The following is a 26,883-nucleotide window of genomic DNA, read 5'->3' on the forward strand; positions in this document are numbered from 1 at the left end:
GTATCATATCTCCCCTGTATCTCTTCTGTTCCAGGGTATACATAAATTCAGATCTTCCAGTTTTTCCTCATAAGTCTTCTGTTACAGACCCCACACCATTTTGGTCACCTTTCTATGGACTCCCTCTTTCTATCTCTTATGTTTTTTGAGATACGGGCTCCAGAACTGAACACAGTACTCACAGGTGAGGCCTTATGAAGACCTCTTACAAGGCCATTATCACCTCTTTTTTTTTCTTACTAGTTATTCCTCTCTCTATTCTCCACAGCATCTTCTTGCTTTAGCTATCACATTGCTTTGCTGCCTTTAAATTACCAGACACTATCACGCCAAGGTCCATGCACATTAGTCTTTCACCCCCTCCCCAAATCATATACAGCTGTTTTGGATTACTGCATCTCAGATACATGACTCTCCACTTCTTGGTATTGAATCCCAGTTGCTAAATCTTCGACCCCTCTTCTTCAATCACTTTTCATTCTCTCTACTCCTTCAGGTGAGTCCACTGTTTTGCAGATCTTAATGTCATCCACAAATAGAAAACATTTACCTTTTGTCCCTTCCATAATGCCACTCACAAAGATATTGAACAGAACCGGTCCCAAAACCAATCCCTGTGGCACTGCTCATAACATCATTCTCTCTTCAGAGTTAGTTTCATTTACCATTACACGCTGTCTCCTGCCAGTCACCCACTTTGTAATCTATTCCCCTACCTTGGCACCCACTCCACTTCTCATTTTATTCATTAGCCTCCTATGCAGGATCATATCAAAAGCTTTGCTGAAATCCAAGTACATTACATTGTTTTCTTCCTTGATCCAGTTCTCTAGTCACCCAGTCAAAAAAGTCAATCAGCTTTGTCTGACAGGACCTTCTTCTGGTGAATTCATGCTGCCTTGGGACCAGCAACTCACCGGATTGTAGATAGTTGACTGTTCTTTCCTCCTTCAGAGTCTCCATTAAATTTCCCACCACTGAGTTGAGACCTCGAGGATCCCCTGATGTATTGTACCCAGGTATGTTGGGTAATCAGATCTGCAGGGCAACACAGTGGAGAACTGTTGCTTGGATCTTGAATCTGCTGCTGCTCTGAGTTGCATTGGCAAGAAGCAGTCCCCAAGACAGTCTTCATCAGCCTAAAAAACAAAAACAAAATTAAATTGCTGTTAAGCCCTGACAATAACATTTTGATCAGAAGTCCAGTGCAAGGAGTCTTTAACTCCCTCCTCAAGCCCCATGGGTACAGGAATCATAAAGAGCTTCAGGACAGTCTATTGTGAGAACATAGCTCACATTTTGGATGGCTCTTCAGTAAAGTTTTCTGGTTGATCATTCTTTTTTTTTTTCTCTTCCCTCAAGTAAGAACCATGTTTTTCAGAGTTGTGTTGTGCTGTTGTGAAAGAACTCATGCAAAGGTTACTCCTTAGGAAGAACAGCAAAGTTCCCAGATGAGAGAGAGACAGACTACTTGAAATATGATGGCATTCTGCGAGCTGTAAACTGTTCCTGTTGCTCTTTCTATGGGATTCTGCCCTCTGAACTGGAGATTCTTTAATCCAAGTCAGCAGGTTCATCCATGCATCCTCTGCCACAGGTTCCATTCCTAATTCTCTGAACCCTTCTGGAACCAAATGGGCAAATCATCTTGTGTTCCCGATGACTTTCAGGGGTGGAGGGATCCCCTGTTCTTGCCATCTCTCTGTGAGACCTGAAGAAATTTGGGACAGCCACTAAAGGTGAGGAGGAGGAGAGCCTGTGTCTTCCTGGAAAAACACATTTGAACTATATTAGAGCAGTTTGCCCTGACATACAGCTTCAGGAACATGGAGAAGTCTGTGAAAGAATGGTATTCACTATGGAATTAGTCATTCACTAGTTCGACATAGCCATTTCATCCTTTTTGTGTCCCTTGAATGTTTAAAGAAAAGAGGATTAATTCCATATGTGCCTCTCAGAATCTGAGGAAGGCTTCTTGGACACACTTTATGCCAGGGATAGCCACGAGGATATCTGTCCCTGTAGAATAGGCAGTTCTTTTAAATGTAGTCTCTGCATAGGCTCATATTCAATCTTGCATAAAAATAATGAAATTGGAGGTGTTATTATGCAGTCTATAGAACATATATATTGAAGGAATTGATTCCCTGGTTGAAGAACCTGTGAAACAGTGTAGATCTGAGACCAGAGGCTTTATCTGGGAGTGAGTAACAGGAAATTTATGAGATTTGCTGGGTACTTGTAACTCAGACTAATTACTGTTTGAGACAGGATGCTGGGCTCGATGGACCATAGTCTGACCCAAAATGGGATTTCTTCTTACCTCTGTTCCCTTGGAGTAAGCAGCTTTTTTCCCCTCCATAGACCAAACGTTTTGAGCAAATGCTTTATTTTTAAAGTTAACCTTTTCTTCTAGGTCCATATTCTCTCTGGATTTGCCTAGAAGGATCCTATGGTTCAGTATCTGTTCTACTAGTTTGCCTATTAAGCCAATCATTTTAGGGATGCTGATTGAAGACTTTTGCTTGGAGCAAGCACTTAAAAAAAAAAAAAAAAAAAAAAAAAAAAAGTTTTCAGGATAGATGAGGCAAATCTTGCCACTAAGGCCTAGAGGCTCATGAAGGTGAAAGGGAGGCAGAAGTCCTATTTTCATCAGGTTGGTACAGGATCTCCAATTTTTTGACATCCTTCAGGATGGTAAGCAGATAGATTTTGAAATTCCTTACCATCCCACCAGACCATTCCAGATGCATAGGTTTAGGCCTCCTACAATTGATGGAAAAGGAGAACAACTAGTGCTCTGCCATCATCCTGTATAGGGTTCTATGCAGCCTCCTCTCTCTAGTATTCTCTATCTTTAGCAGATGGTAGACAAATGATTCCATGCAACTGTGACTACCTAGAGCAGAGGTCTGTAACCTTTCAAACCAGAAAAGCCATTTCATGGGTTTGTCTTTTCTCCATAATATTTCAAGAGCTGCAACTCTATCACAAATCAGGACATTTGTGTAAATCGCCTCTTCTACCCCCCCCCTCCCCCCATACTTGGAAGTCTGTCGCGCTCACTCTTGCTCTCTCTTAATCCTTGTCCCAACAGTCATTCATTTTCTCTCAATCCCTCTTGTCCCCAGCAGTCTCTTTAAAGTCCTTCTACAGCCTAAGCAGTCTCTTTCTTCCTTCATTCTCTCCCCCATCCCCTGGCCAACATTGAGGAGAGCCACTGCCCCAAAGCAGCTCAGGTCCACATGGAATCTTGCTTTCCTGTGTAAAACTAGTGCTGCAAGCTGTGCATACACCACTCGCCCTCCTCATAACACAATTAGAAATTGTGGGCCAGATTTTCTAACCTACGCGCGGGCGTAGATTTGTACGCGCAACCCGGTGCGCACAAATCTACGCCCAATTTTATAACATGCGCGCATGTTATAAAATCCGGGGTCTGCGCGTGCAAGGGGTTGCACACTTGTGCACCTTGCGTGCGCTGAGCCCTAGGGGAGCCCCGATGGCTTTCCCCGTTCCCTTGGAGCGGCCTCGGCAGGCTTACGTTGTGCGTGCCGGCCTAGCAGGCCTTCGGAGGCCTCTGGCCACGCCCCCTCCCCGCCCCTTTTTTCAAGCCCCGGGACATATGCACGTCCCGGGGCTTGCGCGTGTCACCGAGCCTATGCAAAATAGGCTTGGCGTGCGCAGGAGCGGGTTTTTGGGGTTACGTGCGTAATATACGCACGTAACCCTTTGAAAATCCGCCCCTGTGTGTTTATAATAGATTTTATATGAAAAAGAATATTCAGAGTAGTCTTTGAGGTAAAAATATCACAACATATATTATATTTACATGCTGTATCGGAGTGCCAACCAGAAAACCCTACAAAAAAGTATAAATAGAAACATGCAGGCAAGAACTGAACTGGAAAACTGTAACAAGCCAGACTCTGCATGTAGCGTAACAATGGAAAAACAGAAATGTCACCATTCATCATAAAACATCAAATAAAGTCAAGAAATATAAAACAATCATAATAGTAAAAATATATTAATAAAAAGAATAAATATTTCAAAACAGCTGACAAATATCCAAATAAAAACTCGTATAAACATTTTTGAAAATTTCCCAAATACCTATAAAATATCTTAAAACATCAGACACATCAAATAACACCCAACAATTAAAATGAATACAGGATTAAAAGTATATCCTGCTGTCCATACCTAGGAACTTTTGATTCCAGTCACCCTAACATTGTTGGGAGATAAGTCAAAGGTGGGGGTTGTACTCGTTTCTTCTCTCTCTCTCTCATATACAAAAATTGTCTCCACACATTAATTTTCACACATACTCTCTCATATGCTGCGCTCATAAATGCTGCCTGACACACATGCTGACTCACAACATGCTTATTGAGTCACACTCTGTCCTGCTCCACAGATTCACTGACCACACACATCACCTTCACACAAATGCTCATTGACACATATTGTCTCATTGATAAGCAGGCTGAATTAGCCATGATATGTGAGCGACGACAATCGAGCAGTACCGAACGGATTCGTTTTTCCAAGCTAGTAGAATTCTCGCGAGAGCTTCCTCAGTCTTTTTTTTTGTCCGAGCTAAAGCAGGACGTGTACTCAATGTCTCTTTACAAATGTTTCCCCTCCTTCAACTTTAAATTTAATCTGTTGCCTTGCTACCTCAGCAGCACCCTAACAGCATTTTTTAGTGCTACTGAAAATAAGAAAGGGAGAAGAGAGATTTCTGTCTCCTCAGAGTCCTGATGTTTCTGGAACATCTCCCCAGGAGCCAGTCATGTTGGGAAAGAAAAAAAACCTATTGGTCAGTAGTTTTAATACAGTTGCAGGTGTGGCCAGATAATGTCCTTAAGTATTCTGAAGGACATGAGCTCTGATATCATTGTTTAAGACCTGACCCCAATCGTTTTTAAACTGCCAGGCCTGTGGTTGGATGTCTGAACGGTCCAGGGTGGATAAAAATTAGAGGGCCTGCGTCGAGCTCGAAGAAGAAGCTGCAGTAAATCCTCCCCCTGGATTGCAGAGTCCACTGCCTTGCCTGGAAAGGGACTTTGAGCTGTAGTTTCTCCAAGACTCTTCCATCTATCAAGCAGCTGTGGGGGGTTGAGTACCAAAGGCCAGCATGCCTCGAAGTCAAACAGTGCCATTGAAAGTGCCTTCCCCTACACTGAAAAAGTACAAGCATCGAAGGGTATTGGCACAGGTGGTGCAAGAGATTCTGGCTCCAAGACGCATGATTGCATCTGATGCACCTGACACACAAGCGTGTGTATCACTGAATGATGCATTGACGTGCCCGAGGCACAGGACATCTAAAAGTTTATCATACATCCCATCAATGCTGCATCTTTACAATCCATCACTAGATCACCCACCATCTTTGGTACCTGATCACAGATGCGATCTGATTCATTCTTTGCTTCTTCATTCAGTACGCTCGATCCACAAAGGGTCTCTGCTTTGCCCACAGTGGGCATCCTCTCAACAGAGTTCCAAGCACTCCAGATCTGTTTTTCAATCCAATACTCCTCCTTTGTAGCTGCATTTTTTCAGTTTTTTTTCTAACTAGTTTTTTCATTTTATTAAAGTGTCTCCCATTTGAAAGTCTAATGCTAGAACAGTAGATTTATGTAATGTCCTCTCAGTTACTAAGGCAAATTTGATCGCACTATGATCAAGGTGCCAAATCATGATGGAGAGGTGGGTCCTCAAAAATTGTAAACAATAATCATTCTGTACATTTTTCCCAGCTCCCTACCCTTCCCTGTGAAACTCCCCCCCCCCACCCCCAGAAGAGAGGGTAAAGAGCATGCTACCATTTAAGTGAACTGCAACAGAGAAAACAGAGGATAATGCAGCCATGTAACATGAGCTACCAGCCCAGGAAACCCAGAATGACATCGAAAAGGTTGCCAGACCCCTTACTGTAAAGGTACTTAAATGACCATTGAATAGATGAGTCAGAGACTCAGGTAGGGGAATTTTCATGTCACAGCCACCTGGACTACTGTTGGTAACTTGCAGTGAAATATCACTTTAAATCATGCAGAACTGTGACTAGAAAATGCCTACGCTGGAGAATTCTGAATGAGAGAGGGATTTATGAGAAAAATGTACTGAAAAACAGTTTCTAAGAAGCAAACAGATTCTCACCCTGCCTCAACCCTGAATAACAAAGGAAGTCAGACTCTTGGGTACCTTGTTCTCAGACAACAGAAAAAAAAAGCCAGACAGGATAGAAGAGGTAAGCGGGCAAGGGGGCGTTACATAAATATTTGGAAGCACCGCTGGGATCAACTGGATTAATTTTGATGTTTCTTACTGTCAAAAATTTATGTAATGCTCACTTGACCACTTACCTTGCGGGGCGTTCCTGGATCCGGTACCGACCTGGTGGGAGCTCCCCCTAGGGCAGAATCTATTGGTCCTAACGTTCTTGGTGCCTTGTGCCTTCACCTGGGGAAGAAGGTGTTAGTGTTAGTGGGTGGGATTTCCCTCCCTTCACCCCTGGATAACAAATGGAACTGTGACACAAGGTTGGGTAGTATGTACAAATATACACAGGTTTATTAGCCAATATAAGTACATTAATTTCTACATGACTATGTACATTGCTAAGAAGATGTCAAACAGCACACTTATCTGCTCGTGGTTAGCAGTCTCAGGCCGCACAGCTATATTCATTTCTACAAGATAGCAAGAACATTTAATATTTGGCAATTTGTGGTTGTTGGCCCCCATAGTATACCACCATATAGAAGAGAAGGGACCTCTTGCGTTCCTACTTAATCAAGTAGTATTATCCTCTCCTTTTTTTTTCCCAAGTCCTCACCCATGTGAAAAGATGCAACTGGGCTGGTGTGCAGTGTTGGCCTGGGGGGGTCTGTTGTATCTAAACCGCTGTCATCTCCTCGGTGCTGCTTATGCTCCGCTGAAGGGTCCATGCCATCCTGGAGACCTGACTCGCCTCCTGGTATGTCTCTGGGGTCCACGCCCTCCTTGGGGACCAGACTCCACATCCTGGAATGCTGCTGGGGTCCACACTCTCTAGTGGACCTGACTCTGCCTCCTGGAATGCTGCTGAGATCCACGCCCTCCTGGGGGACTGCTCGATTTGTCTCTGGGGTCCCCTTCTGCTTGGGGAACTGCTCGATCTGCTGCTGGGGTCCCCTTTCTCCTGGGGGGAACCACTCCACCTCTGGATCTGCTGCTGTCCTTTGGTTCCTCTGCCTTGGTAGAGGGCTTTTCCTGGCTTGGGTTTACAGCTCCACTAGGCACATGGCTTGTTTAGCATTCAGTGATTCTGGCCCTCCGCAGTCTCAGCTTTTAGTGATTTTAGCTCCGCTAAACTCATGGCCAGTCATTCATTGTCACCCAGCCTAGATGGGTCACCTTTTCTCAGCCAAGATCCAGGCAGGACCATGGGAAGAGAATGTGTGCACACCATTTTTCCTGTTGTCTGAGAACTAGATACCCAAGGGTCTGACTTCTCTTGTTAGTCAGGGTGAGAATCTGTTTGCTTCCTAAACTATTTTTCAGTACATTTTTCTCACAAATCCCTCTCTCATTCAGAATTCTGCAACGTAGGCATTTTCTAGTCACAGTTCTGCATGATTTAAAGTGATATTTCACTGTAGGTTACCAACAGTAGTCCAGGTGGCTGTGACATGCAAATTCCCCTACCTGAGTCTCTGACTCATCTATTCAATGGTCATTTAAGCACCTTCACAGTAAGGGGTCTGGCAACCTTTTCAATCTCATTCTGGGTTTCCTGGGCTGGTAGCTCATGTTACATGGCTGCATTGTTCTCTTTATTTTCTCTGCTGCAGTTCACTTAAATTGTAGCATGCTCTTTACCTTCTTTCCCTTGGAGGGGGGTTCACATGCCTCAGAGCTTCCAGATCAGGTGTAGCTTCCTCAACTTTGCATAGAAATTCAAGTTCTTCTCCCACAGTGAGCCATAGAACAAGTCTCAACCTCACAAGGGGACCAGTGATTCTACTCCCGAGACTAACTCATACCCAAGAAGTTGGTGAAATTGACCACATTCCGGACTTGTGGCACCTGAATAGCTACACACATTGAGAGAAGTTCAAGATGAAGTCTGTCTGCATTATACTTACTTTTGTTCTAGCAGGGGACTGGATGTGCTTGCTGCATCCCAAGGTTGCATGTAGGCATCCCTATAAGAACATAAGTTGCCATACTGGGTCAGACCGAGGGTCCTCAAGCCCAGCATCCTGTTTTCAGCAGTGGCCAATCCATGTTGCAGTCACCTGACAAGTACCCAAGCATTAAATAGATCTCATGCTACTAATGCCAATAATATCAGTGACTGTTCCCTAAGTTAGCTTAATAGCAGTTTATGTACTTCTCCAGGAACTTATTCAAACATTTTTTTTAAACCCAGCTACACTAACTTCCCTAGCCACATCCTCTGGCAATGAATTCCAGAGCTTAATTGTGCATTGAGTGAAAAATAATTTTCTCCGATTTGTTTTAAATGTGCTACTTGCTATCCACCCTTTGTTTTGGTGGTACCTTTGTTTCCAGGTGGATTTTACTCACTTCCAATACAGAGTATTCCATTTGGTTCCCAGAATTTTCACCAAGTGCCTTGCAGTGGTGGCAACTTACCTGAGACATCAAGGAACCCAGGTGTTCCCTTATGTGGACTACTGGCTAATAATTGCATCATTTGGACTTGAATATAATTTTGTCACAGTTAATATAGACACCATTCGAGCCAATGGCTACTGCAGAGATGAAATTCACTACATGGAAAACACTTTTTAGTAGCTATAACATCAGCAAGAAGAAAAGGCACTAGTCACCTTCACTCAAAACACCCAAATAATGAAAAATAGAATAGTTCTTGGAACTCATTCAAAGTTCTTACTGAAAGTGGCATGTCAGATCCATCTGGAACAAATAATTCTATCACCATTTTTTCCAAAACCATGTGCAATGCCAACAGAATATGCATTACATATGTTGGCCTGCAAACGAGCCTTTTTATTTTGTATGGCCAGAAGCAAAGCACTGGATAAAGGTGGATAAAGGTGAACCGGTAGATGTAGTATATTTGGATTTTCAGAAGGCGTTTGACAAAGTCCCTCATGAGAGGCTTCCAAGAAAACTAAAAAGTCATGGGGATAGGAGGCGATGTCCTTTCGTGGATTACAAACTGGTTAAAAGACAGGAAATAGAGTAGGATTAAATGGTCAATTTTCTCAGTGGAAAAGGGTAAACAGTGGAGTGCCTCAGGGATCTGTACTTGGACCGGTGCTTTTCAATATATATATAAATGATCTGGAAAGGAATACGACATGTGAGGTTATCAAATTTGTGGATGATATAAAATTATTCAGAGTAGTTAAATTGCAAGTGGATTGTGATACATTACAGGAGGACCTTGCAAGACTGGAAGATTGGGCATCCAAATGGCAGATGAAATTTAATGTGGACAAGTGCAAAGTGTTGCAGATAGGGAAAAATAACCCTTGCTGTAGTTACACGATGTTAAGTTCCCTATTAGGAGCTGCCACCCAAGAAAAAGATCTAGACATCATAGTGGATAATACTTTTAAAATCGTTGGCTCAGTGTGCTGCAGCAGTCAAAAAAGCAAACAGAATGTTAGGAATTATTAGGAAAGGAATGGTTAATAAAACGGAAAATGTCATATTTTTTTTTTATTTATTTATGCAGTTTAAAAAGATTTTGACAGCAAATAAACATGTCAATTACAAGGCAATTTATGTATATAATTGATCAAATTGATCAGTATGCAAGACAAACAAATTAAAGGAAAATTCTTTATATATTGCCAGTTATAAGGAAAAGGAAGGCCCCAATTCAATTAGTCTGGAGCATAAATTAAGCAAAATTACTTAAGGAATAGGTGCGTTTAAATGCAATTACAAATATATAAACCAATGACCAACCTGGTGAAAGTTCATTTTTTAACTCTTGAGTCTATAAATTTTTTAAGTTCCAATGGTTCTAGAAATACGTATCGCTCATTTAGATGTTTAACGATACATTTACAGGGGAAATAAACTGTCATCTGGGCTCCCAGTTGCTTAACATCTGGACCCATCTGAAGAAAGTTTTTCCTCCTTATCTGTGTATTTTTTGTAATGTCTGGGTACATCCAAATTTTCCCGTTAAGATATAACTTTTCCCGGTTTCTTAGGAATAATTTTAACACATTATCCCTATCTTCTATCTTTTGAAACTTCACACATAGGGTACCTCTTGACTCTATTTGATTTTCCATTGATTCTTCAATAAAGTCTGTAAGATTTACTAAAGGATGGGTCTGATTTAACACATCACAGTTTTCTTGTTTTTTTGAAACAATATAAAAGATTTTTTCTAAAGAGGGCATATTCTCAGAGGTAATTAATACATTTTCAATCAAAAATCTCTTAAATTGTTCCAAAGGAGATATTAGTTTAACTGAGGGGAAATTCAATATTCTCAGATTTTTATAACGAGAATTATTTTCAAGTACCTCTAACCTTCTAGAGTTCGAGGTTTCTCCTTTTATCAGCCCTAGTTGTACTTCCTGAATCTGAACTAATTGTTTCTCTAAAATCTCACATTTCTCAGCATTTTTCTTAACTTTTTCTTCTACAATTTTCCCTTGTGTTTGTACTTCAGACATTTTCATTTCTAGATTTTTCATAGATGTTTTTAAATCCATTAAAACTTCCCATATATTTTCAAGTGTGACACCACAATTTTCCTTAAATTGAGGATTTCTTTTCTTAATGACACTTTCACCAAGTTGTGAGTAGTTACCAAGTCCTACCCCTCCTTTAGCGCCTTTAGGTGTTGATGTAGAGGGATCCAAAGATATAGATCTTCCTTCATTGCTCTCCTCTACTACTACCAATGAAGTATCTTTGGAACTTCCTCCTATATTCACTCCATTTCCAAGTCCCTCCCCGAGGATGGGCATTGAGTCCACATCTTTGGTAGGATTCAACCCCTCTGAACCTGGATTGAGTGAAAACTTAGGCGGTTCTGGAGTCAAAGGTGCTCCGGGGCTTAAAGAAGTCTGAAATTGTTCCTGAGATAATGGTAGCTGCTCCTGCTCCATATCTAGTTCGGATGCACCCGGAGTATCTGCATTTAATGTTCTGAGAAAGTTTTCAATTAGCGGTTGGGAGGAAGCTAGATTGGGAGCAGTCGGGGTCTCTGGGCGCAATCTTCCCTTCCTCTTAGTATGAGGCATACTTTAATAAGGCTATATCCTTCTCAGACGTCACCTTAATTTAATAATATAGAGACCTTCAGTGAGGGACAGAGAGTGTTAGAACTTTTGAAGGGGAAATTAAATATTACAACTTACTTAATATTCATTACTTCTTCTTCATTTACTTTCACTCTCCGATTTCAGTCTTTAAAGTAACCCGGAAAAGCGGCATCGACCGCGCGCCGGGACGGCATCCGGTTTTAGCACTACCGGCCCCTCCCCTTGATGACGTCAGGCACAGGAACCAGGAAGTAGCTGACAAACCTCCACGGAGAGAAAAGTAAGCAGAAATCAGCAGGAATCTTTCAGCTGCGAAGGGCAAAGCTCTTTCAGCCCTTCACACTCTGTTCACACTCTCCGTCCCCGAATACTCGCCGAGGGGGGGTCCGGTTTTAGCACTACCGGCCCCTCCCCTTGATGACGTCAGGCACAGGAACCAAGAAGTAGCTGACAAACCTCCACGGAGAGAAAAGTAAGCAGAAATCAGCAGGAATCTTTCAGCTGCGAAGGGCAAAGCTCTTTCAGCCCTTCACACTCTGTTCACACTTACCTCTATATCGCTCCATGGTGTGACTGCACCTAGAATACTGTGTACAATTCTGGTCGCCGCATCTCAGAAAAGATATAGCTGTGATGGAGAAGGTACAGAGAAGGCAACCAAAATAATAAAGGGGATGGAACAGCTCCCCTATGAGGAAAGGCTGAAGAGGTTAGGGCTGTTCAGCTTAGAGAAGAGACAGCTGAGGGGTATGATAGAGGTCTTTAAGATCAGGAGAGGTCTTGAACGAGTAGATGTGAATCTGTTATTTACACTTTCGAATAATAGAAGGACTAGGGGGCATTCCATGAAGTTAGGAAGTAGCACATTTAAGACTAATCGGAGAAAATTCTTTTTCACTCAACGCACAATAAAGCTCTGGAATTTGTTGCCAGAGGATGTGGTTAGTGCAGTTAGTGTAGCTGGGTTCAAAAAAGGTTTGGATAAGTTCTTGGAGGAGAAGTCCATTAACAGCTGTTAATCAAATTTACTTAGCGAATAGCCACTACTGTTAATTGCATCAGTAGCATGGGATCTTCTTAGTGTTTGGATAATTGCCAGGTTCTTGTGGCCTGGTTTGACCTCTGTTGGAAACAGGATGCTGGGCTTGATGGATCCTTGGTCTGACCCAGCATGGCAATTTCTTATGTTCTTATGTCGAAGATTCAGGAGAGGCCTGCACCGAGGCGTGCCCTACACAGCTGCCCGTGGCTTGTCGCGGACCATGCTGAAGCAGAACAGGTTCTGGCTTGAGTCTTGGGCATGGACGGAAGCAAGCACAAGGTACTCCGAAGACCGGGAACTGGATTCAAGACTCAGGATTCAAGACTCGGAACTTGGATTCAGGAACAGACTTCAGAATTAAAAACAAGGGGCCTTCCGGAGACTTGCACTGCAGACACGAAGACAGGCATTGTGCCGCGAAGTGCCCTACATAGCCCCCCATGGGCTGATCAAGGACCACGACAGTGTCATGCCAGGAAAGGTGGACAAGCAGGAAACCTGGAAGCAGGACGAAGAGAATCTGGGCAGCGCAAGAACAGGGTCCAGCCGGAACAGGGCTCCAATGACCGGAAATAGGAACCAGGTCAATACGGATTTACCCTCAGGATGGTCGTCTGGAGGCAGAATCCGGCAGGCGAGGCTAGGCAGGAATACCCGGAGCCAGGAACTGGAAAAACTAGGACACAGGAACTGGAACACAGAACATCGGAACTTCTGGACAAGGAACATCAGGACACTGGAGACACAACGAAGGAGTTCCAACGAGGAACAGGACCAGGAACATCAGGACGAAGGAGATCAGGAATATCTAGATATCAAGCGAGCCATCTAGACAAGAGAAGACCTCAGAGGACCTTGACCGGAAGGAAGACCACAGACCACTGTGAAGTCCAGATTCGAAGGCCCCGAGGAGAACAAGCTGAGCCCTTTTGTAGGGCTGGATGAAGGAGCAGGCTGAGGTCATCCAGTGGGGCTGTGGGCTTTTCCTGCCGCTGGCCCCTTAAATATTGAGCAGCGCCTAGAGGAGCCCAGGAGATGAGGAAGTCTACTTTGGCGGCGTCCCTGCCGCGTGGATGAGGGACTGCGGCTTCCCTGCCGCTCAGGCAGTATCTGCAGTGGCACCCCCTGCCGCGGGGATGAAGACAGTGGCGCGGTGGCTCTGAGCCACGAAGAGACATCCCGGTAGCAGCTCCTGCCGCAAGGAAGAGGAGTGGCACCGGTCTGGGCGGCCTAGGCCATGAGGAGAGGACACCATGCAGCGTCGGGCTGGGGTAAGTGAGAGCCTGCTCTGCGAGCAGGTTCGTAACAGCCCCGACATCAGCCTGCCAGTATTCTCCATCTTCAGCAGATGGTGGACATGCATCTCCCTACTAAGGATTGTTTGTAGTGTAAAAAAAAAAAAAAAAGTGGTTCTCGGAGGTAAAGGCTTGTGCCCTCTTCCCCATAGCCTCCCCATCCCCTCCATGGAAAAGAAGACTAGGGAGTGCTCAGCGATGAAGGCTTATGCCCTCTTTGCCCGTAGCTGGTGACCCAATTGTGTTCTCAGCCAGGGAGAGATGAGCTCAGGTAAAAGAAAAAAAAAAGTAGGGAAGATTTAGTTCCCTTCTCTTTTTCCTTACCGGGTCTTCTTCCCTCTGTGTTTGTGGTTCTGCATCTCTTACTCCCTTTCCCTTTCACTTCTCTGGGGAGTTAGTGTAGAGTGGAGGCCGCTTGGGCTCGTCAGGTTGAGCAGTCTTTGGCTAGGTCCCGCTCCTCAGACTTAGCTCTGTCAGCTGCATAGTAGGTCGCAAAAGTGATTTTTCCTGTGTGCAGGTGTGCACGCATTTTCGCCGCATGGCAGTGTAATGACGTAGGCACGCACATATGTGGGTAGTTGTGCGCGCGCGTATGGCCGCGGCCTATGTTTGTCTTGAATACAAACAGGAATTTCTCACGTTTCTTGACCTGATGGAGGCATATCTACATATTCCCAGTCACAAGGAACATCAGTGTTTCCTGTGCTTTGCCTTTCTGGGATATCATTATCAATTTCAGCCCTTTCCTTCAGGCTGGCTGCTGCACCTAGGACCTTTTCCAAGGTCAGAATGGTGATAAGTGGTATCTCTGCGCAAGAAGGGCATTCTAGTCCATCTGTATCTGGATGACTGCTTGATTCGGACCAAAAGGGCAGAAAAGAGTTGCTAGACTTCTTCCAAGGTGATCTCCTTGCTTCAGGAACTAGGCTGGGTGGTGAACTTGTCTAAAACCGGTGTACAGCCATCTCAGATTCTAGAAGATCTTGGCTTGCAGTTTGATACGGAGCAGGACAGAGTGTTTCTGTCAGAGTCATGTTCAGATGTTAATAACGCAAGTTCAGGCCCTGAAAAGAACTATTCACCTGGCAGAATTTTCTTATCTGCAAGTCCTGGGGTCAATGGCTGTCACGTTGGACGTTGTTCCCAGGGCAAGAGCACACATGTAACCCCCTTCAGCACCCCTTGCTCTCCCGATGGAATTTACGGTCACAGGAATACACGATGAGACTCCACTTGCCATTGGAAGTGAGCGTCCAGTTGCAGTGGTGGTTACAAGCAGATCATCTCAGGAAGGGGGTTTCCTTGGAGACACCAGTCTGTTTAGTGCTCACAAAGGGGCGGATTTTAAGAGCCCTGCTCGCCTAAATCCGCCCAAATCTGGGTGGATTTAGGCGAGCAGGGCCCTGCGCGCCGGTGAGCCTATTTTACATAGGCCTACCGGCGCGCGCAGAGCCCCGGGACTCACGTAAGTCCCGGGGTTTTTGGAGGGGGGCGTGTCGGGGGTGGGACCGAGCGCAGCGGCGTTTTCGGGGCGTGTCGGGAGCGTTCCGGGGGCGGGCTCGGGGGCGTGGCTACGGCCCGGGGCGGTCCGGGGGCGTGGCCGCGCCCTCCGGTCCCGCCCCCAGGTCGCGTCCGGGCGCGCTAGCGGCCCGCTGGCGCGCGGGGATTTACTTCTCCCTCCGGGAGGCGTAAATCCCCCGACAAAGGTAAGTGAGGGGTTTAGACAGGGCCGGGCGGGTGGGTTAGGTAGGGGAAGGGAGGGGAAGGTGAGGGGAGGGCAAAGGAAAGTTCCCTTCGAGGCCGCTCCGATTTCGGAGCGGCCTCGGAGGGAACGGAGGTAGGCTGCGCTGCTCGGCGCGCGCCGGCTATACAGAATCGATAGCCTTGCGTGCGCCGATCTCGGATTTTAGCGGATACGCGCGGCTACGCGCGTATCTACTAAAATCCAGCGTACTTTTGTTTGCGCCTGGAGCGCCAACAAAAGTACGCCTATTCGCGGTATTTGAAAATCTACCCCAAAGGATACAGATCTTCTGCAGTGGGGGGATTACTGTCGACAGTTGTTGGTGCAAGGTCACTGGAGTGCCGAGGAGCGGCAGTGGACCATCACTCAGTTGAAAGTGCACCGAGCAGCTGTAAGCTTGCATGGTAAGGATAATGTTGGACAATGCCACGTCAGTGGCCTATATCGAGCATAGAGGTAGAACCATTAGCCAATAGGTGTAGTGGAGTAGATATGCTCATGGTGTGAACAGTTCATCATCTCCAGGACATATCTGCCTCCCGCATTGCTGTGAAGGACAATGTGCAGGCCAGCTTCCTCGGTAGGCAGGACTTGGACTCAGGAGAGTGGGAGTTGGCAGACGAAGTCTTTCAACTTCTAGTGGTCTACTGGGGTCACCTATATATGGATTGCTGGCGACCTCCAGCAACATGCAGGTACCACGATTCTTCAGTTGCTGAAGGGCTCCAAGAACATTGGGTATCGATGCTCTTGTTCAGTCTGGCCATGGAGTGGGTTGTGTTATGCCAACCCACCATGACTGAGTATAAATAGGCTCATTTGGAAGACTGCAAGTCAGACCGAAATGGTACTTCTGCCGTGGTATGCTGATCTTCAGAGACTACTGTGGACCGTTCTCTCAGACTGCCTCTCAGGGAGGATCTAGTGCATCAGAGGCCCTATACTACACGACAATCGGGGTTTTTTTGTCTTAAGATTTGGCCCTTTAGAGGGCCCGGTTGCTGGAGCATGGTGGTTATTCTGCAGGGATTTCCACTTTGCTCTGGGCCAGGAAATTTTCTACATCTTTAGCTTACGTTAGCATTTGGAGAGTGTTTGAGAGCTGGTGTGGGGAGCGATGTTCTTTTCCTCTCAAACTTGAAATTTAACTGATACTAGAAATTTTATAGGCAACTATAGCTCGTTGGGCACAGCCGCCTGTATGGTGGCAGATGTCCCCTTGCCTAGTCAGGTTAGGGTACCTTCTGGTGTTGGTATGGATGTTGTCTTCTGTTGAGATTTGTCGAGCAGCGACATGATCCTCCTTAATTTCTCCAAGCATTACCACTTGGACATGAGGGCTCTGGAAGACTAGTTTTTCACATGTGTGGTGTTGACAGGACCGTGGGCAACCACCTGCCCTTTTTAAGGAGTAATTTTTGGTACAGCTCACTTGTGTGGATTGGCCTGCCTTAGTGCAGAGGAAGGAAAAATTGCTACTTACCTGATAATATTCTTTCCTCTAAGGAAGGCAGGCTATTCCACAACCTGCCCTGGGCTGCCTAATTGCTTTTCATTTGTCTGTTATATGTGGACTATATAGTGTTACCTCTGTTCATTGTTTTGAATGACTCGTAAGTGACATAATCAGCCCCTAAGAGTCCATGTTAATTCTTTTGGCTGAGCTCAGTGTTGCCCATTGATTGGAAGCAGGAGTGATTTGACTCTTAATAGTCATGATCAAGTATAAACGGTTTGTCCACAGTTTGGCTTTTCCAGGGAATATTGGCTGGCTGATGACAGACAAGGTTATATGTCTGTGACATCAGCAAGTCAGCTTTAATCTGCCTTCATGTGCTGTTAGATGTATATAACCCATTTTTATGGATTTGCCTGCCTTCCTTAGAGGAAAGGAAATTGTCAGGTAAGTAGTAGTAATTGCTCCTCTTCATTAGATTTTATTCCCATAGTTATCTTGACCGTCTGATGTGGAGTTAGGCTATTTCATAGTAAACAAATGCAGTTTTTAAAAAAAAATAACATTTTCTTGTGTTTAGGGCACTTCAGGCTCCAGCACATTTACCCTTCCTCCTGGTATCAATTATCCTATCCATGTGCCAGCTGGAGTGACACTGCAAACAGCATCTGGTAAGAATAAATTACTGAAGAATTTAGTTATTTGCATCATTGGCCATATGTAATATATGCATTAATTACGGATAAGTGGATAGTTGATTGTGAAAATGTGAATCTAAAATAATGAAACTTGAATAACTTGTGTATATATTACAGCACTTCATGTGTGTACAGTTCGCTAGATGGTAACTATTTTTAAATATTTTATGTAATTACAAAATAGTAGAATCATCGCTAGGATAGCAGGGAACCAATGTGATGACTCTTTTATGCCAGCTATTCATGCAAAAATATTTGCTGCTGTATCTGCCTAGTTCCAAATTATATCCATATGTGTGTATGTTTATATATTTGATTGAATAAGGGGGATGGCAGCATCTGTCCATTAACCTTTCCCCCTGTTATATCACAGAAGTGTTGCTGTCAGGCCAAGGGAAGATGTCTATATCTATTGAAGCGGCTCTTCCTGGTCAACAAATGATGAGGGTGTGACTAAAAGGAGGTGCTTTTTGAGTCTGAGGTACACTGAGTCACCTGGGTATGATGCCACGGGGGTGGGGGATAGGCAGACACCACCGAGGGGAGAAACATGGGGAGAAGAAAGAAGAAATCCCCCTCCCTTTTCCAAAAACTGATCTTTGGGAAAAATTAGTGAATCTAATAAATAGCTGTTTTAGATATGGCACTAATAACAAATCTTGAAGAAGCTCATGCTTTATAAAAGCATTGAAATATTTTTATTTATTCACTTTCTATTTATTATAAAGCTGATAGCTCTTGTTCATACCCCAGATCAGTCCAGACTCCTGGGTTTTGCCTCCCTGCCAGCAGATGGAGACAGAGAAGAAAAACTTTACTGACACTGCTACTTAATCTAGAGTGTCATCTGCAGTCCCTCAGTATTTATCTGTCTCCAGCAGATGGTAGAAGTATAAAACCTGCCGTTTGAATTATTATAAAAAAAAAAAAAAGAGAGAGCCTTTTCAATTGGAATTGTACTTCTTTGGGTGTTAGGGTCTGGGAAGGACCATCCCCCAGATGGAGTTAGACTAACAGGGGTTGGTGACCATAACTTGCTGCAGTCTGTGGGAAGAACCAACCCCCAGGTTGACTGGGCCAGCAGGGTGTTGGTGACCCTAACCTGTTCCAGCCTCTGGAAGGGGGGGAGTGGATAGCCAGTGGTCTGGTTCTCTCCTCATTCCCCCAGCTACTCACATTTGGCTCTCTGGTGGTTCCTGATGTCAGGCAGGAAGTATCCCTTTATGTTTTTCTTTTTAGTTGCTAAAGTTTAAAAAAAAAAAAAAAAGTTAACATTTCTTAGCATTCTGTAAAGATGAATCTAGAACAAGTGGGTTATGCACCTCTACTAGCAGATGGAATGGAGCAAACTGACATCACAATATATAAACCCCTGCAGTGACATCAGCTGCCAGTATTCTCCGTCTCCAGCAGATAGTGGACATGCATCTCCTTACTGAGGATTGGTTTCATTTTGAGAAAGGAGAATTAAGGAAATACATTCGCACTGCTCTTCTGCGGTTATAGCATATGGTCTCTCCCCCAGTTGAGATATATATATATATATATATATAAGCTAGATGCATGCCTCCGGCCGCCACTCAGCACACTGTCAGCCATACTGGCACCTATACCTAAGAGCCCTAAGCACCTTTCTCTTTGCATGCTTGTCATAGTAGGGCATCTCAGCCAGAAGTGCCTGCTAACATCTGACAGCGCTGCTTGGGGGCTCAGGGAGAATTATCTTCCCCTGATTTCACTAAACCTGGTTTTTCCCAGCCGGATGTAGGTCTGGGTAAAGACGACTCAGGTGGGGTGCCTGAATTTGGACCTCCCCTAACTGATTCCTCCGCAGGGTATGGTAGTTCATTGAAGTACGCCTCAGGTGCCTCCTGGTTTGGATACTTCCACTTTTTCATAGGAAGAATTTTTCCAGGGGTTACAATCTTTTCTTCAGGTGTCGTCTCCAACCCTGTCCAATGCTCCTATTGCAGAGGCTGCCTAGAGCGGCAGCGGGAGTTCCTGATAGAGATCCAGGTGGCACAGATTATAGTGTCATTCCTGACTCTCTTGAGGATGGTGAAATTCCTCCAGGATTAGAACCATATAGAACTATGCTACTGTTCTTTCATAGGGATGAGCTGCCAGCTCTGATCTCCCAGACCTTGGAAATACTTTGGGTTCTTGGGGAATATTCCGGGTCTGAGCCAGAGAGAAATCCCATATTGGTTTCCTTGCATAAAGCCTCTTGTTTTTTTCCCCCTTGTTGGAAGCCATTCAAGAATTGATTGATCTTGAGTGGGGCGCCCCAGAGGCTAATTTCAAAGGGGTTTGAGTTTTGGAAGGCTTTTACCCTCTGGCTCCAGTGGTAAGAGAATACTTACATTTTCCAAAGATCGATGCACTTGTCTGTGCAGTCTCTAAGTGGACCAATATTCCCGTGGAAAGTGGAAAGGCCTTGAAGGATGCTCATGATAAAAAGATTGAGTCTGTCCTTTAAACAAGCATTTGGAGCAGTGGCAATTACCTTGCAGATCGCTTCTTGTTGTTCTATGGGGGCTTGCTCTTATTTGCTTCTCTCCCAGGAGGTTGATGACTCTGGAGTAAGCTCGAGGGCAGTTATGGAACAAGCTGCTGCCTTCTTGGCAGATGCGGGCTGTGATTTGGTCCGCACTTCAGCCAGAGGGGTGGCTTCTATAGTAGTGGCCAGGCGTCAGTTACGGTTGAGAAATTGGTCGGCCAATGTGACCTCCAAGGCTAACCTCAGCAAATTGCCCCTTAAAAGCTCGCTTTTATTTGAGAGTGAGTTGGAGGAACTGGCCAGTAAGTGGGGCGAATCTCCGGTTCCTCGTTTGCTGGAGGATAAGAAACAGACACACACAGCGCTCCTTTAACATGAGAGTTTGTGCTTGAGGTTCCAGGAGTTTTTGACCCTACAGAGGAGTGACCTTTCAGAGGACTTGACATTTTGGTAGGTCTCGGTCCTTTTGCCCCAGACAACCCAGAAAGGGCACAGACTCGGATAACGTGACCTGTTTTTTCATGAATAATAGGGCACCAAGTATATATTTAACTGCAATCAGTGCAATACAGATATAGAGCATGCTGAACTATTTCAAGATGGTTAATAGTGCATATGAGATCCTATGATATTAGAGAACTCACAAAGATTATTGGATCACGTCCTTGCCATCTCTCTTGCCTCTTTCAACTCCCAAGTTTAAAACCTTGCCAGCTTTCTCTCTGCCTTCCTCCCCTTCCAGATTCAAATCCCCACCTCAGTTGTCTGTACTTCTTTCCTACCCTCCCAGGTTCAATCCCCTCATTTCCCAGTGCTTTCCGTCTTCAACCTTCCCCCATTCTAGGTTCAACCCCTCCAGTTTACTCACTCTGCCTTCTCCCTTTCCCTGTACTAGATTCAGACCCCCCCCACCCCAGCTCTCTCTCTTGCACTCTCCCGAGTTTTAATCCCCTCCTTCAACTTGCTCTTTACCCTTCTCAGTTTCAGCCCCTTCGAGACTCATGGATAGTTTAAAAAAAATAAAATCCACAAACCTTTTAGCAGGCCGTGAGAAAGGCACAGTGGCCAGCATTGAGGCCTATGGCAGTGAGTAGGAGCCCAGACCACAGGGAAAGGGGGATCTAGGGGAGCACCAGAATGGTGTGGCCAGCATCAGGTGATGTGCAGCAGCGAATAGCAAGATTTTTGCAGGCCCAATCAGGTATTTGTGTCTGGAATGGGAGGTGAGAGGAGGGAGGCACCTGAAAAGCCAAGACGAAGTAGCTGTCGGAGGAGAGAAAAACACAGCTGTGCATTGAAGGAGACCGTGGTGAACTTGTCAAGTTCGAACATACAACTCCCACCTTTGTCATCAGCAGACAAACGCCATTGTCTACTTGCCTCACCTTCCTCTCATTCGTGGTGAAGTTCTCCTTCATCGGGGAGTCTCAGGGAATTCTATTGGCATTCCATTTGCTCCTTTTCCAGCTCCGCGGGGATAATACCTCTCAGCCAGAAGACCTCACTTATTCAAAGTTTATGGAAAAAATGAGCTTGGCATTGAATGCTGAGGTTTGTAAAGACCCCAATCTGAGAAGAGAGATTATGGACTTATTCAAAATACTCAACCTAGAAACACCAGCCTTCCCTACTCATGCTGTTTTAGATACTGCTCAGATGCACATGTGAGAAACTTCCAGTTACAGCATCACACCTACAAAAAAGTTGGACTTGAAGTACCGCATGAAAAAAATCTCCTGGGTTCAGCTCCTGCATCAGTCAATCATGGTGGAGTCTGCCCTCAAGAAAGTGAAAAAGAAACAAACCCATTCCAATTCTACACCTGGCAAGGATAATCAGTTTTCTAAGGGACCCTGCTCACGGCTAGAATTACTCAATATTTATTCTGCTTGGTGCAGTCTGTCCATGACTGCATCCAAAAACTGAAACTTTTCATCTGGTCCAACTCTGGTGAGCCTTTCTCCCCACCACCTCTATTTGACTTAGAGGAGGCTGTGCGCCATATACTGTATTCATGGACTGATGCAATAAAATACACCCAGCCTTGCGCACAGGTTAACAAGCGTTGGGACGCGCGTTCATAACCCCTGATGTAGTAAGGGGATCAGTGCCTCCAAAACGTCCAAAGGCGTAGATAATAGCGGTCATCACATATAAATGCCATGTCGATGAGGCTATTAGCTATTACCCCAAAATGCAAAAAATCGCCATGTGCCCATGATGTACTTTTTAGCCCATCAAGTTTTACGCCTGCCGCAGAGCAGGTATAAAGTCTTGCTGCTCGTCAAGGGGTCTACTTAAAAAATACTGCTTTCCTGTTGTTCCTCCTACTTAGTATTGTCACAATACAAGTAGGAGGAACCACAGAAAGCAGCATCCTGAAAAAAATAAAAAGGCTTGATGGAAAAAAAAAAAATTCCGGCATGCAATAAACACGTACAATATGCACACTTGTGTATATTGTGCCGGTAACTTGGCTGCCATGGGATAAAACGGACGCTCCTAAATTGAGTGATCGTTGTGGTTACCAGCACACAACCACATCTCCTAGGCGCCCGATGCCAAGGACATGCTAGGGATGCCCAATTTATTTCCTAGCACATCCGTTTTAGCGCAGAAGCTTATTTACCTATTGCATCGGGCGCCCAGTTTGAATGCGCATTTTTTTGCATACTTTATTGCATTGGCCTCTCAGTGTATGAGTCTTTGGACACCACTGTGCAAACATTGGCTGCTTCAGTTGGGTTGTGCCACTTGGCATGGTTGAGAGTGAGTAGTATCCGAGAAGATATCCATGAGAAGTTGGCTGAGTTACCCTATCTCAGGAACAATTTTTTCAGGAAAAAGTTAAGAAAAAACATATCCAAAATTAAGGAACAAAATGTAGCAGTGCAGTCCTTGTCTGCTTCAGCAGAGCCCGTATGCCAGTAGCTGGAAATTGCATGTCTCTTAAAAGCATCCCTTTTACCTGAGATGTCTTTATCATTCTTATCATCAATATCGGCTGCAGTCTTTGCAAGCGCAGTGCCAGCAGCACCATCCACCCTCTTTTTGAAGCTGCTAGAGAGACCAACGCCAACAGAAGGCTTTTCTACAGACACCAATGAAGTTGGGACAGAGTTTTTGATCACAGTACCTTCACCTGTACTTATTCTTCATTCCTCCAGTTCTTCTACTGCACACACAATTCTGATACTGCTCTTCTTAGAACGGTCTCCTTCAGATCAACCTTCTTGAACTAAGGACCATAAAAAATGCCTTACAGATGTTCCTACACTTACTGCGAAGGAGAAGTTTTCCTGATACAAATGGACAAGCTAGTAGTAAGGCGGAATGGGTTCCTGGCTTTTGTGTCAGGAGACCCTCTTTTCTCAATGGGCAGTAGATCACGTTGTATCACTACCACCTACCTTCTAGGAGTAGACAACATGATGGCGTTGTATCACTACCACCTGCCTTCTAGAAGTAGACAACATGATGGCAGACCAGCTGAGCAGAATTTTCTATCCACACAAATGGTAATGCCAACAGACCTTATGGGACTAACCATCAGTCAACCTGTTTGCGACACACTGCAACAGAAACAACTTTTCTCTATTCTACTCTGTGCTCACTGCTTAACTCTGTGTAGTTTTCTGTAGGACTGAGGAATATATGATGTCTGCGCTACACTTTTCCAGTGTTGATACTTATTGCGAGAACAGTGCAGAAGCTTATGAAGGACTGTGCAACTAAGATTCTCTTAGCCCTGACATGGCTGAGACAAGTGTGGTATGCTTATCTCGTACATTTCTCAATGTATCCTCCAATACATCTTGGAGATGACCTTTGCCTCTTATCTCAAGAAGAGGATCTATTTCTTCATCCATCATTTCAATCTGTGAACCTCACTGCATGGATGTTGAATGCATGATAATAGCTGTTTGGGCCCTTCATAAGCCCGTGGAAGAATTTGTCCTTTTTGCTAGGAAGCCTTCAATGAGGTGTATCTACACCTTTAGATATAAAAGATATTCTGTATGGTGTTTGGCTCATAAACTGGACCCAGTTACTTGCCAGCCATGACATCTACTGTCTTGCCTTCATCATTTGACTCAGTGTGGCCTCGCTACGTCAACAGTATGTATAGATCTCAGTGCTATTTTAGCGTATCATTTCCCAGTTGATAGCCTACCTGTATTAAACCATCCTCTAATTTCCAGATCATGAAAGGCCTGATGTAGCTTAAACCTCTGGTTCACAAGCCTCCCATACTATTGGGATCTCAATGTCGTTCTTATATATTTAATGCAGCTTTCTTTTGAGCTTTTGGATTCTTTGACTGTAAAATACCTCGCCTGGAAGGTGGTTTTCTTGGTCATGGTTCTATCCGCATGCAGAGTAAGTGAACTCCAAACACTGGTGCATTATCCCTCGTATTTGAATTTTTTTATGATGATGTGATGCATTGCACTCACCCAAGTTTCACCCTAAGATGGTATCCGCCTTCCACAACAACTAGGCAATTGTACTTCCTACTTTCTTTCCACGTCCTCATGCTTGTTGGGTTTGGGCATAGTGTGTGGACTCTTAGTTGCAGTGGTGATGACTCCTCCCACGGGGAGGGGCCCCGTGGGGAACCACAGCACTAGGCTAGACTCAGAGAGCAGACGCTGGAGATGGAAAGCTTTATTGTACTGCTGTAGAGATGTTAATAGTGGAGGAAGAGATGGCACTGAAGTCCAGCAAAGTGCCAATACGCTCAGACAGCCTCAGATGAAGTCTCACCCAGATGTACAAGATTGGTAGTGTTCCGCAGAGCGGGATAAGCCGAACCTAGTGGGTGGAAAGGAGAGCTGGATCATATAGGTACTCACTGAAGAGTAGTGCAGTAATCCTCCTGGTAGATGGTGAAGGTGGGACCCGAGGTCCGGCATGGATACTCTGTGCTGGATAGGCCTTCAAGGAAGCAAGTACCTGGAAGCGCAGATTCCTGTAAAAAGAGAGACCCTGAGGAGTGGTTGTCTAATTAGTAGGAGAAACCCCGAAGGGTCGTTGGAAGCGAGAGGCCCCCGAGGAGCGGGTGCCCAGAGCTTCTTCAGGAGTGAGATACCCCAGAGGGTAGCGAGGAGTCTAAGCATGCAGCTTAGAAGTGGTCAGAGTATCTTAAACCAAAGTCCTTGCTAACGTGTTCGTTAGGAGTAGAGCGGAGGCATAAATACCCGGAGGTATTGACGTCATGCGGTGGGGACGCCCCTGAGGTTCCCGCCATGACATGTTGATAAGCGTAAGCAGCATGCACGCGCGTGCCCTAGGAGGCCATGGGAAGGAGCATGGCAGACGGGGATGCCCATGCTGAGTTGGAGACGCCAAGGGTTTCGGCACTTGGCACCGGAGGCAGTCATCTTACCGATAGAGGAGGAGAGAGGCAAAAAAGAGGTGAGGCAGAGCGGTTGCAGCCGTCTGCGACCGACGGATGCAGCAATGCTCATGAAGGAGAAGTGCTACATATGCTGGACTGCATATTAGCTCTTGCCTATTATAAAAGGCAGACTTGATCCCATAGACAGGCTGCTCAACTGTTTGTCATGTATGATACAAATAGATTTGGTATTGATGTTTCCAAACGTACTTTGTCTAACTGGATTTAGGACTGCATCCAGCACTGCTATGCTGCTGCGGGTCTCAACCTGTCTTCCCTAGTCAAGTCCTGTCAGGTTCGAGCCATGGCTTCCTCCATTGTGCAGTTGAGGGAGTCCTAATAGAGGACATTTGTAAAGCCTGCCACATGGTCCAAGGTGAATATATTCTCTTCCCCCTGTTGTCTCAACAGTCAAGTATTTTCAGACAGCGCAGTGGGATAGGCATTTCTGCAACATGTACTTCTGCAATAGTCTTCTCTGCATGGTGGAGTCTGGATTGCTTCCCTGGTGGATGCTTTGTTGCAACTCTCAGCTCAGGACTCCCCCAGATCATGGCTAATTCAGCCTGCTTATTGATGGAAAAAGTGGATAACACATTGAAATTATCGGTTCAGTATGCTGCGGCAGTCAAAAAAGCAAACAATGTTGGGAATTATTAAAAAGGTAATGGAGAATAAAATGGAAAATGTCATAATGCCTCTGTATCGCTCCATGGTGAGACCACACCTTGAATACTGAAGAATAGGCTGAGCAGACAACCAAGAATTCCCAGATGCCTCTGCTGTACTTTGGCTTGTCAAGAGGTGAATGAACTTTGAGTGCTTTTCTGAGCATGACTTGCAGAAAAGCTCTGAGACAGATTTGCTGGCAACAACAGGAGAGAGGCCTATTTAATGGCACATTTGCTTCACAATACAGAGAAACTGAGTCCAAGATGCAAGCTGTTGTCTTGCAGATGCATATTTCAACTAACAGAAACTAGTTGAAAAAGAAGATCCTGTGAGGTGACAGTTTTGAATGAATCCTGGTGCTAAGAAGTGGAATTCAAGTCTAGCTTCTATTCAAGACCCAGACTGCGATTTGTTTACACAAACAAAGAATAACAAAAGAAGAACAGAAGAGAATACATTGCATCAAAGCCAGAGTGATACAGGAACTTGTATGATGGGAGGAGGGTTCAGGAAGGACTAGTATAGAATGATTTTTACAATTGAATGGGGGGTGTCATCACAAGCATTTCCTATACATGATAGATTGTCATGACAACAGCCTAAGGTATCTTTGTAGAAGAAGTCTTTGAGCAGTCACGTCATTCATTCTGGAAACTTCGGGAATGTGGTATTTTTGATTATATAAGTCAGGGCATGTCAGAGATTCAGGGAGATGCAAGGTATTACAGATAGAGGGCAGTTATATTGTATCTCCCAGAACACTTGTCTTGGAATTTCTTATAAACAG

The 26,883-nt window shown here is 44.9% G+C and overlaps 1 protein-coding gene across 3 annotated transcripts in view; it reads left to right on the top strand.

Annotated features, from left to right (window-relative positions):
- GTF2A1L (general transcription factor IIA subunit 1 like) overlaps positions 1-26,883 on the top strand; it is a 140,694-nt gene that overhangs the window by 67,113 nt on the left and 46,698 nt on the right. For all 3 annotated transcript variants that reach the window (XM_029593397.1, XM_029593395.1, XM_029593396.1), the window contains one exon: positions 17,406-17,496. In XM_029593397.1, coding sequence (XP_029449257.1) covers positions 17,406-17,496 — 91 coding nt within the window. The remainder of the gene's footprint in view (positions 1-17,405; positions 17,497-26,883) is intronic.

Source organism: Rhinatrema bivittatum, chromosome 3, assembly GCF_901001135.1.
Source record: "Rhinatrema bivittatum chromosome 3, aRhiBiv1.1, whole genome shotgun sequence".
Taxonomy (NCBI): Eukaryota; Metazoa; Chordata; class Amphibia; order Gymnophiona; family Rhinatrematidae; genus Rhinatrema; species Rhinatrema bivittatum.